This window comes from Haliotis rubra, unplaced genomic scaffold (genome assembly GCF_003918875.1).
Source record: "Haliotis rubra isolate DU_JTF1 unplaced genomic scaffold, ASM391887v1 Scf339, whole genome shotgun sequence".
Lineage (NCBI taxonomy): Eukaryota > Metazoa > Mollusca > Gastropoda > Lepetellida > Haliotidae > Haliotis > Haliotis rubra.
Genome location: NW_025767012.1, coordinates 841,117 through 858,855, shown reverse-complemented (window position 1 = coordinate 858,855; position 17,739 = coordinate 841,117). Strand labels below are relative to the sequence as shown.

At 38.1% G+C, this 17,739-nt stretch overlaps 1 protein-coding gene across 1 annotated transcript; it reads right to left on the bottom strand.

Annotated features, from left to right (window-relative positions):
• Window positions 1–166: 166 nt before the first annotated feature.
• LOC124284538 (homeobox protein zampogna-like) lies at window positions 167–13,960 on the bottom strand. The gene is made up of 2 exons (XM_046720613.1): window positions 13,389–13,960; window positions 167–1,840 (listed from the first exon to the last, which is right to left on the bottom strand). The coding sequence occupies exons 1-2, from the start codon at window positions 13,747–13,749 to the stop codon at window positions 1,449–1,451; spliced, it is 753 nt and encodes a 250-aa protein (XP_046576569.1). The 5' UTR covers window positions 13,750–13,960; the 3' UTR covers window positions 167–1,448.
• Window positions 13,961–17,739: the final 3,779 nt, after the last annotated feature.

Genomic DNA, 17,739 nt, shown 5'->3' with positions numbered 1-17,739 from the left:
CTGGACCAGTTATCAAAGCTAATTTATTTCCTTAGTCATGAGATTTATTTTAACAGTGAACAATCCAATATGAGAATCAGAGGTAATCGACAGACTGTATTTCCGGTGTTGAATCACCTCGGTGGACAATTTCTATCGCGCAATTAACAATTTGCATTGAAAACGATGAAGTTCCCAGTCCATTTATTTCTGATAATTTCTCTTCATATACAGAAACAAGAGGATAAGGCACAATAACAAATGACGCCAACAGTGTTTATCTGGGATGTGACAAACACAACACTGAAGAGACATGGTTATGACATTATGACGTGATCAGATCTCACATGTATGTTGAAATGACTGCACAAAAACGACAAGCGCTGATAAAAGATTAATTTTCTGCATGGAAACAGTTAACATTTTCTCTCTTTTTTTGTGAAATAAATCATTATGAGTTTCGAAATTGAAGAATATTCTATACTCAAAATTCTGTGTAAACACAATATGGTGAATAAGGTTAGGCGCACATGCCTCAGAAGAGGTGATTTCCTGTCTGACTGCTTCATGAAATATATGACAACGCTTTGACTGAAGATGAGTTAATAAAAAAATTGTTTTGTCACTGGCATTTCAATCCTGTTTAATGTCATTTTCTATACCCCTGACAAATTCAGTTACTGTAGCACTTATGATATCTTACTGCGTGATAAACAATGGACACTTGTAACAAATGCTGTAATACATATACAAATTGCTAACCCACGTATAGAGGATTACGATGACTAGAGTGACGAATCGGGGCAAAACATATATATATATATCTCCGGAAATGAACATATTATGTACAAAAATAACTATCTACAAATCCATTTGCAACACTAAGAGTAGATCAGAAACTATATGCCTAAAATACAATAACCCACCAAAGTAAGTCATCATTTTGTTCAAAAGGACAATACTTTTTATTAGGCATCATACCTTCAAGTTGATAAATATCATCTGAGTATATTTTCATGTAATACACATGTAAGGATTTTATTAAATATAATGTATGTAATACTTCATGGTTTGGTGTGTTTTATTGGGTTCTGTATGTACTGGCTAATCACGCATGAAATAAGGATGAGCTTTAGTAAGACATTCATAAATTATCAAAAGTGTGAAGCCGGCTTTGTAGTCTTTCACTATAGAAATCTGAACAATAAGTACCGGCAAACTCAACATTCATAGACTACGAACATGTTACAAGTAGATACATGATACATCAATGAACTCCTCCAACCTCAACAGTCTGTGCTGTGACAGATGCTGTATCAAGTTCAAGGTATGTTTCAGCACAGTTTTATGTCCCGTAAAACCGGAAGTGATGTATCAGCACGTGACTGATCCAAATCGAGGTGATGGAGTGTGAGGTGTTCGGCTGTTGTGTCATCTTGAAATGCAAGTGTAACGTACACCTAACTTTGTCAGTGAATACAGTAGTAACAGTTCAAACCTGGAATCGGTATGGAAGGAAAAAGAATTGGTCTCACAAAGTCTTCCGGGTTATATAACCGTTTCCCATCTTTAACTAATAGAGTCACTGCTGCCTTTTTAGCATTGGCAGCAAATGCTTGTTCCTGCTGAAGTTGTCGCCTCTTTGTTTTGTATCTCCTATTTTGGAACCATATTTTCACTTGAGTCTCAGTCAGTTTCAGTGCCTGTGCAAGATCAGCTCTTTCCGGGCCGGACAGGTATCTCTGGTGACGGAACCGTCTTTCGAGTTCGTAAACTTGTCCATGTGAAAACGAGGCCCGTGACCTTTTCTTTCTCGGCTTATTGTGATCTGACTTTTCCTTCCCGTCACCCAGTCCTTTATCTACAATCAAAATAAAGTATGATACAAATGTATTATATCACGATTACATTCTTAGAAACAATGCCGCTTTTCAATATTCTTGACCTATACATGTATATCCGCCAAAACTCAATCTACATGTATGTATGTATATATATATATATATATATATATATATATATATATATCTCTCTTGTACGAGGTTTCGGCTTGAGCGTAATAAACATCTGTTATGCTCTGTTTTGTTCTGAAGATTAGAGTCTCTTGACTGCGATATTCATCTGTCGCTTCGACTAGCAGTTTCTGGATAGCCCTTGTACTCTGATTCATTTCTTGAACGCTTGTTACAATTCATTGATTTAAATTATGCAAAAAACATATCCCTGGGCCCGTAAAGGGTTGTCTTAATTTTAACTTCTTCTAGGTATATCTGTTCCAGGCAGCTATATCTAAACTGACGCTACATGTTTTGAATCTGTAAATGAGTGCACGTTTTACATCAAGGCGCCCGAATTCCAACTTTTTTAACGACCGCACCAAAGCAGAAAATGTCGGTTTTGACTGACGGATAGTTATCACGTTGACAGCGCGAACTCACGTGAGATCATGCGAGATCAAGCTGAAAGTCGCTAAACACAGTAAGTGGGTGACACTTGAGAAGTGACAGCTACTATCTAACGTTATAAGTGCTTCAGAAAACCACTTCAAGCGATCATTGCGATAATAGACATTGTTATATCAAAGTGAAACGCAAACACGTCAGTTTTATCAATCCAGATTGAAAAATTACTAAGTCCAAATGGGCTCCAGCGGTGAGAAGAGATATTTACAGACTATTAATGAAGGAATTAATCAAAATGTACGTAACAATAAAAACTCTTTCAAATAATATCTGGTTAATTTCGTTCACATGTCTGTACATGTGCATATAGTTTACACGAACTATCGTGGAGATCTTATGGTGGGGTTGTCCGAGTAATGGTATGTTTTCATTTTTTCGAGTGAAAGACAATAAGGATTATCAACTTGTAAGAAATTATACATTAGTTTTTCTGAATGCTCCAAACAACAATATACACGAAACGATTTACAGGCAAAAACATTGTAAAGACGTGCACAGGTTTACTTAAATGAGTGCTTGCTTTAAACCTGTCCCTCTCATTCTTCCAATCCACGTAATCGAATGTAAAGCCTGTATTATTACAGACACATAAGCGGAGATGCGTGATTACTACATTGTTGTTGCGATAATACGCGTGTTTAGTCACAACTATTGATGCAATCGCACAATAAATCACCATATTTCAGACTTGCTCGATGTTGTAATCAACTTGGTTGTAAGCAACCCGCAGTCGTGCGTCAAGTCGATGTGAATACCCAACAATAAACCTGATCTTTTTATTGAAGAAAATACAAATGTGTGCTCCGACTACAGTTCTCGCATAAATTTAAATTCAAAATATTTAAACCTCCAAAAGTTTACTTCTGAATCCGATTACTAAGCAGCAATCACAACTAAGTAATTGTAATAAAATCTGAATTTCACAACAGTGACAATGTTGGAACAGCTCCGGCCTCTGTTGTATGTAGTCATGCTACAGCCAATGCACGTGTATAGAGTGTATACAATCCCACACAAAACAAAGAGACTTAGTCAGATAATACAAATGTTGATAAATTAAACCTGATAACTGTGGAGATGAACTTGAAGGTGTGACATCTGTCGTACTTGCAACTAACACCGTGTTTTTCGCCATGTGATCTATGTCAGATAGGAAATTGAACAGCACAGATGTGGCGAGGTACACTAGGCTTTCACCTCGGACTATTTGTAATTGCAGGATAATCCACAAACAGGCCGCACCCACACAGCCACGCTCTTTGTACTTATGACAGTATACTATAGGCCTACTGGAGGAGGCAAAACAGTTGGTCTCTAAACATGTTAGTCTCAAACTCTCGAAGCATTCGCCGATGCTTGAATAATATTTTTGAAACGACAAACAGGAGAACATATTTTACAGCTGTACATTGTTTTACGCCCAATGTTTGTTGAACGGAATGATGAAGTAGCTTTCTGAGAGACGAGTAACAACAATTACGTGTGAGCTCATTTAATTTATCAATATCTATTTCCAGAATGTTCTTAACAATTCACCAAGTATAACCGGGTGTGACTAATATGTTATTTGTTTGTGTATAAGAGGACAGGAGTACCCCGGGCCCTTGTAGGGCGGCCCTACATTGAGAAATGCTTATGGATGAGGCAACAATTACAACAGCTATTGTGATCACATCTATATTACTAATATGATTAATACACACAAGTACAAACCTAAACGGATATAGTTATAACCTAAACATGATAATGCTGGAGTATCAACATGAGTACCAGTAGTGCTATTTTGTCATCCAAATAAACACATGCTTATGGAAGTGGAACTGAGTGTGGAACGCTTGAATCAGACAGATCTCCGGGAGATACAACGGCAAACTGAAACTAGGCTGCTCATGCTATTGTAGGGCCAGTGTGAACTATGGATCTGTTGGTCACAGTGTGACACAAGGCTGAGTGTGTGGCCTATTGGTCCCACTGCTTGGTGTAACATGATTAACTCAACAACGAAGTGCATGTGTATGGCAAACGTTTTCACGACTTAATAGCCCGAATGTATTTACTACAAATATGTTTTCAAAACAAAATATCAACAGACAGGGGAAAAAGCGGGTTAGAAATGAAAAGGAAAATGTATACAAAGCCACTTGTGTATGTACGATTGCACCGTTGTGACAGTAGCTACATTGCTGGTGAGATGAGCTTTGTCACATGAAGTTTGTATCACTGAGAGCACTGGTGTCAAATTTTGTACAGTACAGGTAATGTACCCAGAGACGAAGCGTTCTTTGCATACAAACTAGTGAATATAAAAAAGAAATGAATTTCCTGAGCGTTTATACAACAGGGACATTAGTGACAAGCATCGACACAGAACAGATCGTTATTTAATATGTACGTGGAATTCAACAATCGAGTACTATATTATTATACTAATTCCTTGTAAATATTGAGGCGGGATGCAGGGTTTGTTATAGGGAGACTAGCCACAAACATTACGAAGGATTCATGACTCTATTCTCAGAAGGCAATGCATTCCAAATTTATTGCGAGAATTGAAACATGAAATTGAATGACAATGTGTTGGTGAAAACCGTTGGTATTTCCAGCATTTCTCAGAATAAATTTATATTTTACTAACTGCGCCAAAGTTTACATTTGAAAACTGAAAACACACACGAAAAAAGCGATAATTTATGGATGTTAACTTCATGATTTTCATATTCGTACTCCTTCATCACTTGGAACGTCCTTCATCACTTGAAACGTCCTTCATCACTTGGAACGTCCTTCATCAGGTGATGAAGGAGTAAGAATATACTCTGAAACGTCGTGTCACATGAAATAACGAAGTTGACATCCATAATTTCTCGCTTAAATCTGTAAATGCCGTTCAAACACTCTTAAAAACATGATTAATTCTAGAAGTTCTACCTTGAAAACAGAATAAGCTTTTCTCATTTTCCAGTGACAAAATTCAACCCGCCCATTTTGTAGTTATCGTTGTTGAATGACTGAGTCGTCATAACTTAATTATAGTGCCAAGAATGTCGATATGAATTATAGAAATACTAATAATAAGCTATATGGTATTGTTTCTCACACATCGTCTTGCTTTTCTGGTACTCCTCAATGTGTAGAACAGCTTACTTCGTTAGTCATCATGAAGGGAGACACCAAAAGAAGATTATTTAGTTCGTTGTAGGTTTCATTCCTCATCACACATACTGTAAGATTATATATTTGTTTTTATCGTATAAATTGATCCAGATAAAATTGTTAAGCGTTTCATCCTGCAAGTAACCGTTCTCTGCTGTATCTATAACAAGTATCATATGTGTATTTATTTCACTTCAAGTGACTGGATCCAAATTTAACCTTTTATGACGAATCAATATTAACTAATGGCTGTGCACTTTCAGTTTCTCTGAAAAAAGGTGCATACACTTCAGAATGTATATTTAATTCAACATAATATTTACAGTTTGTAACATATTCATATTATTTTGTTATGAACAGTCCTTTAGAGTTAACATATATGATTCTGTTTGAGAGCCATGTGTGAAAAGTAGCTCAATTTACGTTGAGTTAACTTGTCAGTTAAGGACAAAAGAAACTTCGTATACATTATATTCTCATCAGCCTACACCAGAATTAGACATTATGTACATTGGCATAATTGTTTTATGAAAGAACACATGCAATTTTAAATCCTATAGTTAACAGTATAACGGTTTACGCAGTTAACTATAAGCTGAATCTATAACATGGCGGGCAATATAAAATAACGGCTAATATGAAGTTTGGGATTTACTTTTCTACAGAAGATACTTTTAATTTCTTTCCTATCTAGCAATTTATCACAAATACTGTAACATAGTAAAAAAATGTTCAAAATGTCTTTCAACTGTTTACATGCATCGTCCAAAATGTCGCACCCCATAAATATCAAACCGGGAAGGTAAATTATATTTGTTATTCTGTAACAGTTGAACTAAATTTGCGTTGAAAAATGTCGTCTCATTGTAGTTAAAAAGCTATTACTTGAAACTGAATTTCCATATTATAATATATACATTCACAAAATGTGTTAATGAGTTACTTTCATAAACAGTTTTCGTAGCAGATGCATTGACATCCAAATCCAAACTTTGCGCATAAAATTAAATACTTCCGTGTTTCGTAGACAGCATGGATCATATAAATCACATTTTGAGTAAAATCCCATGTAAAATTTCGCCAAATTCCGATATTTATGTCATTGTTTAAACTACAGGTGACACGCGTGAGTAAAACGTGTGATACAGAATACCTAATATGCCATAAATGTAACTTGATGGAGCTCGAAGAGGAACATTATTTTGTATTAGTGTGCCCTTACTATGTCAGTTAGAGAGATGTTAAGTACATTGTATATACGTATATGCTATCATCGATGTCCATCAAGACAGACACGTGTATGTGTTATGTCAACAAGAACTAGGCTTAGCCATTTTTCATTTAGAGGCATTTCAATATTAAAATAATATTTTACATTCTGTAGTCTCAGACTGTAAACCACACATCGCTATGCATATATTGTGCTCTCTAACCATGAATACACTGTCTGTCTGCACCCACTGGTGTAATGTGAACATATGTTAATATTTTCTTTACATTGCTTTATGTTTTGGTCAGTAATTGGTTGGTCACTGGAAACATTTATATTTTAATTCGTATGTATTGATTGAAAATATATTTGCCAAATATGACTTCTGTCAAGTTTAGTACAAATGAACAACCTCATTTCGTATAGATTGCTTTTTTATTTACAATGTTAGCAATTTGTCGGTATGTTTTCGGTTTTCGGTTTGAATAAGGCCAGTTCGGCGTATAAATAAATGAACTCAGCGGTTAACATATAGTAGGCTGTAGATGAGCCGGCTGTTTGAGAGTAGTGCTGGGGAACCGACTGTGACACCATGTACATTTCATGTCATCCATCTGTCACTCACTGCCGCCGTCAAGCTGGGCGAAGCTATCTGCTCAATTTTATGATCGCCGCTGTATCGATTCTGATCAACTGTTTGTAGTGGCGTTATTTTGTAAGCAGGGACAATTAATTTTGCACATGCGCTCAAGCGTAACTGCATTTCAGTAATAGGCATACGAATTGAGAGAACAGTGATTTTAAGTGCTAAAACAAAGCTGCACGTTACGCTGAAAATCACACGCTGCACAGTGTTCCTTACGAAACAGCTGTTTGACTCTGTAATACACGTATCACACATTGTTGAAATCCAACGAATATCTACTGTCTGCCTGTTTCAGGGATGATATTGCAGTAAGTACGTTTGGGTCAACATATTTCCGTTATCATACAAAACCAGGGTGACGCACTTTGAGCATAAGAAGATGCAAATCTGTCCGTCTGTCTCTCCGTACTGAATATTCAAACGATGACATCAGTATGTTCAAACATACCTACATATTTGAATATGTGACGCACCTGTTTGGTTATGTGTGTAATTTATGCACGTGTGACGTCACTGTTATAAACAGAATGAAACTAAAATCTAAAGAAATCTAAAGAGGCTTCTCTACTCTTTGAATAGTTCAGTTTACCGTGAGGATCACATCTCTTGATCCGCGGTTCAGTTCATGTATTCACGCATGTAATTATGCAGATGAAGATATAGCGGCTCCATGCAAAACATCGTTAGACGCTGTATTGACTGTTTCCTTTAAGCCTAAACAACCTTTTCAGAACCTTTGCAGTTGCTCTCATGTTGTCCTCTGGATTCCCATATTGAAATAATACCTGCCAACATTCTCCTCATGGGTACACAATACTTTAGGAAAACAACCAGTTTTCCACCTCTGTAAGGCCTACAGCTACAATATTCTAAACAACACAGATGACCGAGTGTGCACCGTGATCGTCAAGACACGCGGGACGCTTCTATATATCACGTAAACAAATACCAAACAACGAGGCTAAACCGTTAAAAGACGTACGATTTGAACTCTCACTTGAAGACAAAACGGAAATATTGTGTCAACTTAAAAACATTTCGTTTTGGTTGTACTTTGTGCTCAGAAGGACTTATGCCAGCTATTCTCGAGGCCAAAAACTAAGAAATCTGAAAACGTTCAGGTAAAAACTCCAAGAAGAAACTCCGTGAGAAGTTGATAATGTGTGTGTGAAGCGAACGCGCATCCACTAAACCAGATGCGAGGGGAAAGCAGTCGGTATTTATTGTTTTGAGGAAATCTATAAACATTCGTAATGTTCCTCAGATCAGTCAAAGAGGCCTCGTTCCGCCTCCTGCTCAAGTCTTGCACAAACACTATATGTACGTGCACACAGCTCCCGCTAAGAGCTGTTAACACGAGTGTAATTAAAGGCGATTACTTGCAGTCACATTCGCTCCTGACATTTGACTTGAATTTGTTTACGCAAGAAGCATGTAAAAATCTAAATGTTCTATAAATCCGAAAGATGACGCCGGTAAATACGGGGTGGGTACAGTTGTGGAGATTATCGCTCAGCTCAGATACTGAGTGCATCGTTTACACGGGGTGTGAAATTCCACGAAAGAACGTCGGTGCCTCACAGAACATTAGCCGTCTCGCTTGGAAAACCGCTTTGATTGTTTGAGATTCTTATGATTATTTTATGGGTAGGAATCGTGTCCATAGCTGCTTAGCGGGTCATTTGACTTACTTATTGACTGTCTGTAATTTAGCTGTATCTATCCCTTGGTCTATTTTAACGAGGGAGGCAATGTTACAATGTATCTCTATTTTCAGCTTTTAGTGTTAATAAAGACGTTTCAGATTTTTTTAGACACTGCTCAAGTATATTTTTTGTGTTTTGGTTGGGGACAAATGTTTCAGATTATTTCCTTCTTACGCTCAGATGTGGAAGTAACACTTGTATGTATTCAAAGGGTTTTCTATGACAGACAAACACTTATACCCGACGGTTGGTTGGAAAGGAAACACTAGTTTTTAAGTCTTCTGAAACTCTGTGACAAGCGGTTGTTTAACATCCGATGACAAAAAACTGATTCATGCAAGATGAAAACAGTTGCACAATCATGTCTTTTATCTTGGGTAAATAAGAAAAACTCTCATAAAATAGACGAAAAACAATTGTTTTTTCGATGCCTGTTACCAGGGAACGCTCGGTCCAAGACCAAGCTCTACTCCACTGTTTCCCAACGACGGAGTCGTGCTGTGTTGATAGGGTCTGATGCCGGTACCGGGGACATGTCCAGCGATGCCGCGTTCAACAGTGTCATTGTGGCAGCATGGACACCGCCATGTGGTCAAGATGTGCCCCCTTCCATCACACATGGTCAGTCGAACGGAGGCTGGAGACAGGAAGTGGCCAAAGGGCGTGAAAGGACAGGCTGAGGTTTGGACAATCGTAATGCAGTTTGAAGTTAATCTCATGAGATAAAATACTGCAATTCTCTGTGTTTGTTTGGAAATTCATGAAGCGCGGAAAGGTATTGTGGAAAATATTGTCTTTATTAGGTAATATATTATTCATACGAAACTGTATACATAGTAGCGCAATGTACTTATAAAATAGTTATTTCAGTCCGTAACAGCTGTCCGTGGCTTATGAGTTCATATGTCAATGACAACAACCTTGTGACTTTTCACCTTCAGTTGTGTTGTTACTTTGCCGTGATTATTTTGCTAACGATTCTGATTGTCGTTGAAACATCATAGTTGGTGTCGATATTTCCCTCGGTTGATATATCAGTTGTAGAATTACGCAATATATCAGCAGATAATCACTACGTTTTTGATATTTTATTTTAAATATTTTATCACAACTGAGTTAACAACAATCTACATTGTCACGGTACAACATCCGAACTCTTATCAATGTTCACACCCGTTGTAGTCTTGTTTATTGATCAGACGGAACAGGCCAGATTTATGCATCGATATCACAAGTGACACTTAAGCGACATCTTCGAAGCGCCGTTATTTTGTAACACGTGTTGTTGATTTCAGCGTGCGTATGTCACAAACAGCTGGTAATCTAATTCCGAGTTTAACTCAGATAACCGTCTTTCATTTGTAAATGCCTCCGATCAATACTGTTTGATGTAGACAAAAGCACCAGGACATCTGAAATATACGACACTGACATTCGAAGTACGTTCATACCGTTCGTTTAAAATCAATTTATTTAAAAAGACGATCTGGATCGAATATAGAAAATGTCGTTTTCGTAACATACCTTATGAATAATTCAATCTACCTGAATACTACTATTGTTAAAAAATAAGAAGAAAGGCCACTCTATCACTCACTCACTCACTCATCTTACAACCACCTTCCTTAAATAATTTGATGAAAACGTTTAATACTAGTCTACGCTCATACTGAGAAACCCCAATGGTTCAGTAACAAGGTCGTAAAGGCCAGATATTAAGCTAACACTTTCATCTGACTTTGTGAATAGGCTGTAATAAAGTGCATGCATGACAATATGTACAGTACTTTCTAATCTACAAATCACCCAACACTGCTCACACGGGTGTTACCTTACAACAAATGATCCGATATTACAAATACAGTTGACATTATTACTACGCTGCCAGTTTGCTGTCTGTGCATCGATCACGCCTCACTAGTCAATAACGCGGTAGTAGGAAGACATTAAAATCGACAGAGGACGAGATAACTGTTTGATCTACAATCACACGGGGATTTAGTAGAGTGGCACATAATCCCAGGTCAATTTTCCTTGTCGATTTCAATGTGCCAGTTCCAAAACACAGGTGTTAATTAAGTGATAAAAATGGATTTATTGACATATAGAAATGTCCAATCTGGACATGTAATAATATATTCTGTACAACGTTCATTGTGTCAGCAAGTAATTACGTATGTGATTATTTTAATATCTCGACAAGACAAGAATGAACATAAACGTACCAGAGTATACTCAACACTGTAATAGAAGATCTCTGAAATGGGACTTAGCGTTGCGATACCGTAACTGTATACATACTGTACAAACTCATCCCTAGCACACTTCCCTGGTCTAACAGGCATGTGAGAAGTTTCAAGAGCCATACTAATTTCGTTTCTGTTATCTGTTACGAGAAAAATATATGAAATACGTCCACGAAATGTATAAGAGTGCCCTACCACTTTGCAACTCCCTGTAGGCGATTTAGAACCAACTTGAAATGTATCTCGGTATTTGTCTCAAATTAACAGAGGACGTATTCATGGGCAGTATTAATTGCTAAACGCATCGAACAGAGGGTATTGTTAGACAATACTGCACATTATAAAAGCACAAAACGGTGTGGATATCACTGCCCATGACAATCCGAATGACCAAAAACTGATTTATCAGTACATCTTGTCCTGCGCTTTCTTGTTCAGACCTCATGTTGCAGGTAGGAAAACAATATCAGCATGTTACCGGAGAGTTGGGTTAAAACATGTGGTTATTTCTAATTCTTTAAGAAGTGACGAGGATCACTGTGTGGACTCTACTAAGATATATATATATATATTAGTAGAACTACGATTAACGTTTGTACACAGATCAGTTCCAATGATTTAGTTTTTCATTTGAAAGTACTTTAGTAAACTGCTATTCACATTCGAAAATAGCTTAAATATCTAACAATGCACCGTTCTCCATCACTGAAAGATGGCTTTCTTTAACATATATCTCAGTATAAACGAATCAAGAAGACGATGCGTTATATTTGAAATACATTTAATAATTCGTAAAAGAAACCCAACCCATATTGAATACATTTTCAAGAACTCGTATTTTTATCTTAAACACATGTTAAGGTTTTTTTACATAACACAAACCCACGACCATGTGAGCTAACGGTTCCAAAACATGCATTGTGTTGTGCTAACTTTGTTTTATTTTATTCTAAATGAAATATGGCAAAGTGTATTCCAAGCTGATTCACACAAGAAAATGATACGTACTGTAAACGATTTCTTTTTATATGCTGTTAGCCAAGCATTCCATATGACAACTTAAACATACTAACTACAAATCCCATCAGTGGGTCTTGTCAATGAATTTAACATGTGTAGTGCAACTGTCTAAACTTTGAACACCCATATCAAACGTACAGTTAAACCGATTCTACAGGAACAAATAATACACGCCCTATAGAATTACAATATGCCACTCAAGCGTTTATCTTTCTACAATATATTCCTGCGATGTTACAATAATATCTCATCAATGACAAGTAAATGTTGGCCGTGGGCAGTAAAATGAAAGTGTACTGAATAAAACTGAAGCAACTGAATATTAAAACACAACGTTAAAGAGATGTTATATCTTAACAAGGTACATATTAAAGGTTAAAATATTGATATATTGATAGATGATTCATGTGACCTCATATCGCATGTAGATTCGATGTGGAGGTGTGCATTCTTTGACAACCACAACCGCCATTAACAAAACTTCCGCCCATGTTTTATACATGTTGAAAAACAATGGTCTATATATTTCATACACACCGAAAGAGAATTTCAAACAAACTAACTATTAGCTACCTAACAGACTTTTTAATATTTAGTGAATAACATTGGAGATGTTATATATCTGTATGTAATATTGATGGATACACATCCATGCAGTGTCCAAAAAAAGAAGGCCAGTTCTAAAGAACTACATCGTTTGGATAAAATTATATAGGTTTTCAACGTTGTCCCTGAAAGACTGGCAAAATGGATCTAAGCGCGCAAATGAGAAGGCTCCTTTGAAAATTGAAAAATGACTGTTCATATACCACCAGCAAGAAATCTGCATTCTAATGTAAATATATTGACAGTTACAGATCGGAATGTATACATAAAAAGCCCATTTCAAAACTGGTAATACATCTCACAATGTTTATCCAAATTCCGAACACAGAGCTGAGATTATCTCTGAAGATAAGTACGTACCTGATAACGTGTTGTCAACGTTCCCGTCGGCTGTCATGTCATCGTCGTCGTTATCGCCGTCTGAGTCGCTCACCACGGACAAGTCAAGGTCCTTGGTGCTGTCACAATATGTAGCTGGGCTTGATGGGTCAGTCAGGACACTGGAGTCGCCGTCGGAGAAGTCGCCCTCCTCCCTACCCCTATCTGGCGACGTCAGCCGTGCCTCACACCCCGTCAGCCCAGCACCCACTCTCAGATCGAGTCCATGAATATCAGTCACGTTGGAGTCTTTCGAAATTTGTTCATTTTCCTTCTCTCTGCGATCAAGGATATTGTCAATGGAAAAGGATGTGAGAATTGTCGTCTGACTTCGCCCGTCCATTTGGTCGGCAGACGATACAAACTAGCAGCAGACCTGGTTGCTACACACGCAGACGAACCGGCAAAAACACCACCAGTTACCTGAGACCTTCACTCAAAGGTTTTCACCTCGATATTAATCAGTTCGCAGTTTTCATTTACCCTCGTCGCCAAATTGGCATTACACGCGTCTTAAAAGATGTCCATTGAAGTTAAATATCGTCTGCCTCATTTGCGACTGAAGAGGCGTGACATTCGACGCACGCGCGGCCCAAACCCGTGGCCCGCCTCGTTCTGGGTTTGATTGACAGCCTATCACACACGGCCTGCAATCGGTTTCGCAGATGCTCCAATGTGCGCTCGAATGACATTGCTGCCGAGTGATAGTTAAAACGGACCAACAAAATAACTCGTGGGCCTGTTTATGAATGTGTGCTGACTCGCCAAGGTATCTTTTCCAGCGCGTAACTATTTATTGACTAACTTGTACTTGAAAAACTACGGAGTATCGACGCAGAATGGCTCGCTAAATAGACAGTTAAAGACAAACAAATAAAAAGATCTTTAATATGATAAGGAAATAGTCAAGAATTTTTTTAACAATCATACTACCCAGGAAAAATATGGTTAAGTCATCAGATTTGTGAAGTTGGTTATAAAATGCAGCTAACAGTCAACACACCATGTAATTGGTGATACGCGCTGTCCACGGAAATGTTCAGAGAGCACGCAGTCTAGAAACCCATGTCATCAGGTTTTATGCGGGGGGTCGAACTTAACCTACTTGTACACATATAACATAGGAACACAGTATTTGAGATCACTCTCCAATTAATGAAATCTTGATTTCACCTCATCTCAAACGTCTACAGCTTGCTAGTAGAAGTTTTCGAAGGGCTCCTTTAGAGTATCTTAAGGGACCGTTCCTAACTTATGGCTAGTGGGTGGGGTGTGGGGTGTGTGTGTGTGTGTTGATTTTAAAGGGGATAACCCATTTTGTTCTGGGGAGGTAGGGGCTCATCAATTTTATACACATGTACTAGGGGGTGGGGCGCGTCAGCAAATTTGTACATGAAAATATTAAAAAGTTATGCTTAAAAAATTATGGGGAGGGGGGAGGGTAAATGATTTTGTAAATTTCATGCAGGGGGGTCACTTACTTTGTGCATAAATTATTGGGGGGTCATTCATATTGTACATGCTTCCCCATGTCATCAAACACACACACACACACACACCCCAGCCATACATTATGAGATATGCATTGTTTACGCACCTGTACTTTCGAGGTTTTTTGTGAGCAGAGATTCATTACATATTTTGGAGAAGGGGATCTATTTACGAGCGACAGAACTGTTTATGTTGTGTTTGTCTTCCTGTGTGTATCGACAACATCTCAAAGCCTGCATTTATCAAGTGATCAACCTGTCTCTGTAGCCACCAGATCGTGCACGCTTTATAATTTATACATCACAATCACTAAACGAATACACTGACGACATATTGAATGTTACACAAAAGTCATATTTACGTGTGTTTAAAGCCTAAACATGTTTAGGGCACGTCCCTCAGAATACTGACTCTATCACGTCGCCATCGACACCCGTCGTCTACAAACTGATATCTGTCCTAGGAATCAATACACAAATCAGACGTGGGTTTGTTGATTGCGGCAATTGTATACATATGGCCATAAGGGAAATGCATTATCAAAAGCATTACTTAAAAACTTGAGACTCACTCTCGGTTTATGAAGCACGGTAAAGGAGAAGCATATCTCAGCAACAGGACATGCTCAATTTTCACCAAACCACAATAATAGAAAACCCGCACCATTAATATGCATCGAGTGGACGTGGTGTTGGATCTCCGCTTGTTGAAACACTTAAAGAGTTGCGTCAATTAGAACACAGTCTTGCTGGAAACAAGTATGGTGCACTTAAGGACCCCACTCCACCCCACCCCCATGTCACCAGGAGCTGACAAGGCGGGTGGGTAGGCACAGGTACAGAGATGGGTCGGGTGGATAAAGATAATTTCAAATAGATATATAGATTATAGTGACTGAGTGAGTGAGTACGGTTTCATGCCGCTTTTAGCAATATTCCAGCAATATCACGGCGAGGGACAACAAAAATAGGCTTAACACATTGTACCCATGTGGGGAATCGAACCCGGGTCTCTTGCGTTACGAGCCAACGCTTTAACCACTTGGCAACCCCACCGCTCTGTATATAGGTTGTTGTGTTATCTACACCCCTATAAACACAGGGTGCAGACAATCACGTGCTGCTATTGGACTTTAAGACGTCTAAATTATGCCCGTCTAGAAGCATTATGCATGTCTTACAACATTCACTGTGAAAAAAATATGTAATCATGTCCAGAAATGCTCCCCGTCTTCGGGCAGTTTAATAAGACATTTAATTTTAGAGCACAATTTTTTTCATTTTGGAAAGTAGTTTTGAAGTTAAAGTGTTTATTGCAATGTGCACGTGTGGCGGCTCACAGTAAGGGTAATGTAGGCTTAAGATTAACTGTCAGGGATTAAACTATTTCCTTGCACGGCTTATCTGATCTCTAGCGCTAGATTAAAATATCTAGTTGATGACTCACGGCTAGTCAATATGAATGGATTCGAAAACGATCGAAGTTGCATGAAATAATACTTAATTCAACAGTGACTGCCATTTCATATCGCGCAACCTTTACCTTCCTTAACGCCTCACAACGTTGTACAACCTGTGATCAGGCTGATCTTAAGGACGGCGAACAACCCTCAGTTCAGGCATGTGTTGTTTGTGAAAGTGTTACATATGTCAACATGTAAATACATGTATGTTTTTCTTTGTTCGCAGTTGGTCTAATAGGAAGTATATTTTTTAGATGTCGTTATATTGAACTGTTGTCGACTTCAAAATCTTTCTATTTTTATCAAACTCTTTCGACATGATCAGTTGCCACACGAATATACTATACAAGAACACGATCCTGCTGTAGCTAACCTTCTAAAGGCACAACTTGAAGCATATTCAAATATGAATTTGTCCTTGAAAACTATTTGACATATATCCCTTTCTACATGGCTCTTAAATTCTACTTGTTGAGAACTTTTTGTGATGGTTTACATAGAATCAGATAGATCGCACACATTTACCCCTAAGAAAGAATGTGTAACCTCAGTAACGTGCGATGTTGGCGATGAATTTCATTACATTTTTCTCTGCCCTTTCTTCAAACGTCAATTGAAAACATATATCCCAAACTATTATGTTAAAAATCCCCGATATGTTAAAATTTAAAGAATTGTTTAACTGTAAGCAAATACGTGTTTTAAATAAATATGTACATTCTGTAATACCATCATGATAACTGTACAATCTTCGATGTAAACCATCCCGCTATCCTATGTACTCTAAGCTGTATAGTTGGACTTCTTGTGTCGAGTATCCCGGTTTGAGGAGATCAAAAGTTCTGTTCTGTTCTGTTCTGTTCTGTTCTGTTCTGCTCTGCTCTGCTCTGCTCTGCTCTGCTCTGCTCTGACCAACCAATCAACCAACCAACCAATCAACCAGTCAATCAATCAATCAATCAATCAATCAATTATGAAATTAATTTAATTTTCTACAGTATAATTATGATAACCGACAGGGGTGGTTCTCACCCTTAATCTCCCCCACTGCCTCACTATATCCCGCACCCCGCTGTTACCGCAGTCTCAGGGCGTCAAAGCCCGGAAGGGGGTACATTCACCAGCGTCGGAGGGGGATGAGGGTGCCCCCAGAGTTCAGTCAATTAGGAAAGTAAAGCTTATATACCCTATTCCCGTAGTCTGCACAGTAAGTGTTGGCTTAGGGTCGACAGCCCCAGAAATGGAAGGGCTTAGCTGAAATACCCTATCCCACCGGGGTGTTTTTGATCGACCACCTGCATGGGACTAGGGATATACAAGAGACCTTCCACACAACATACATTCCCGTTGAAAAAATACTTTACCGTGAATCGTTCTTCC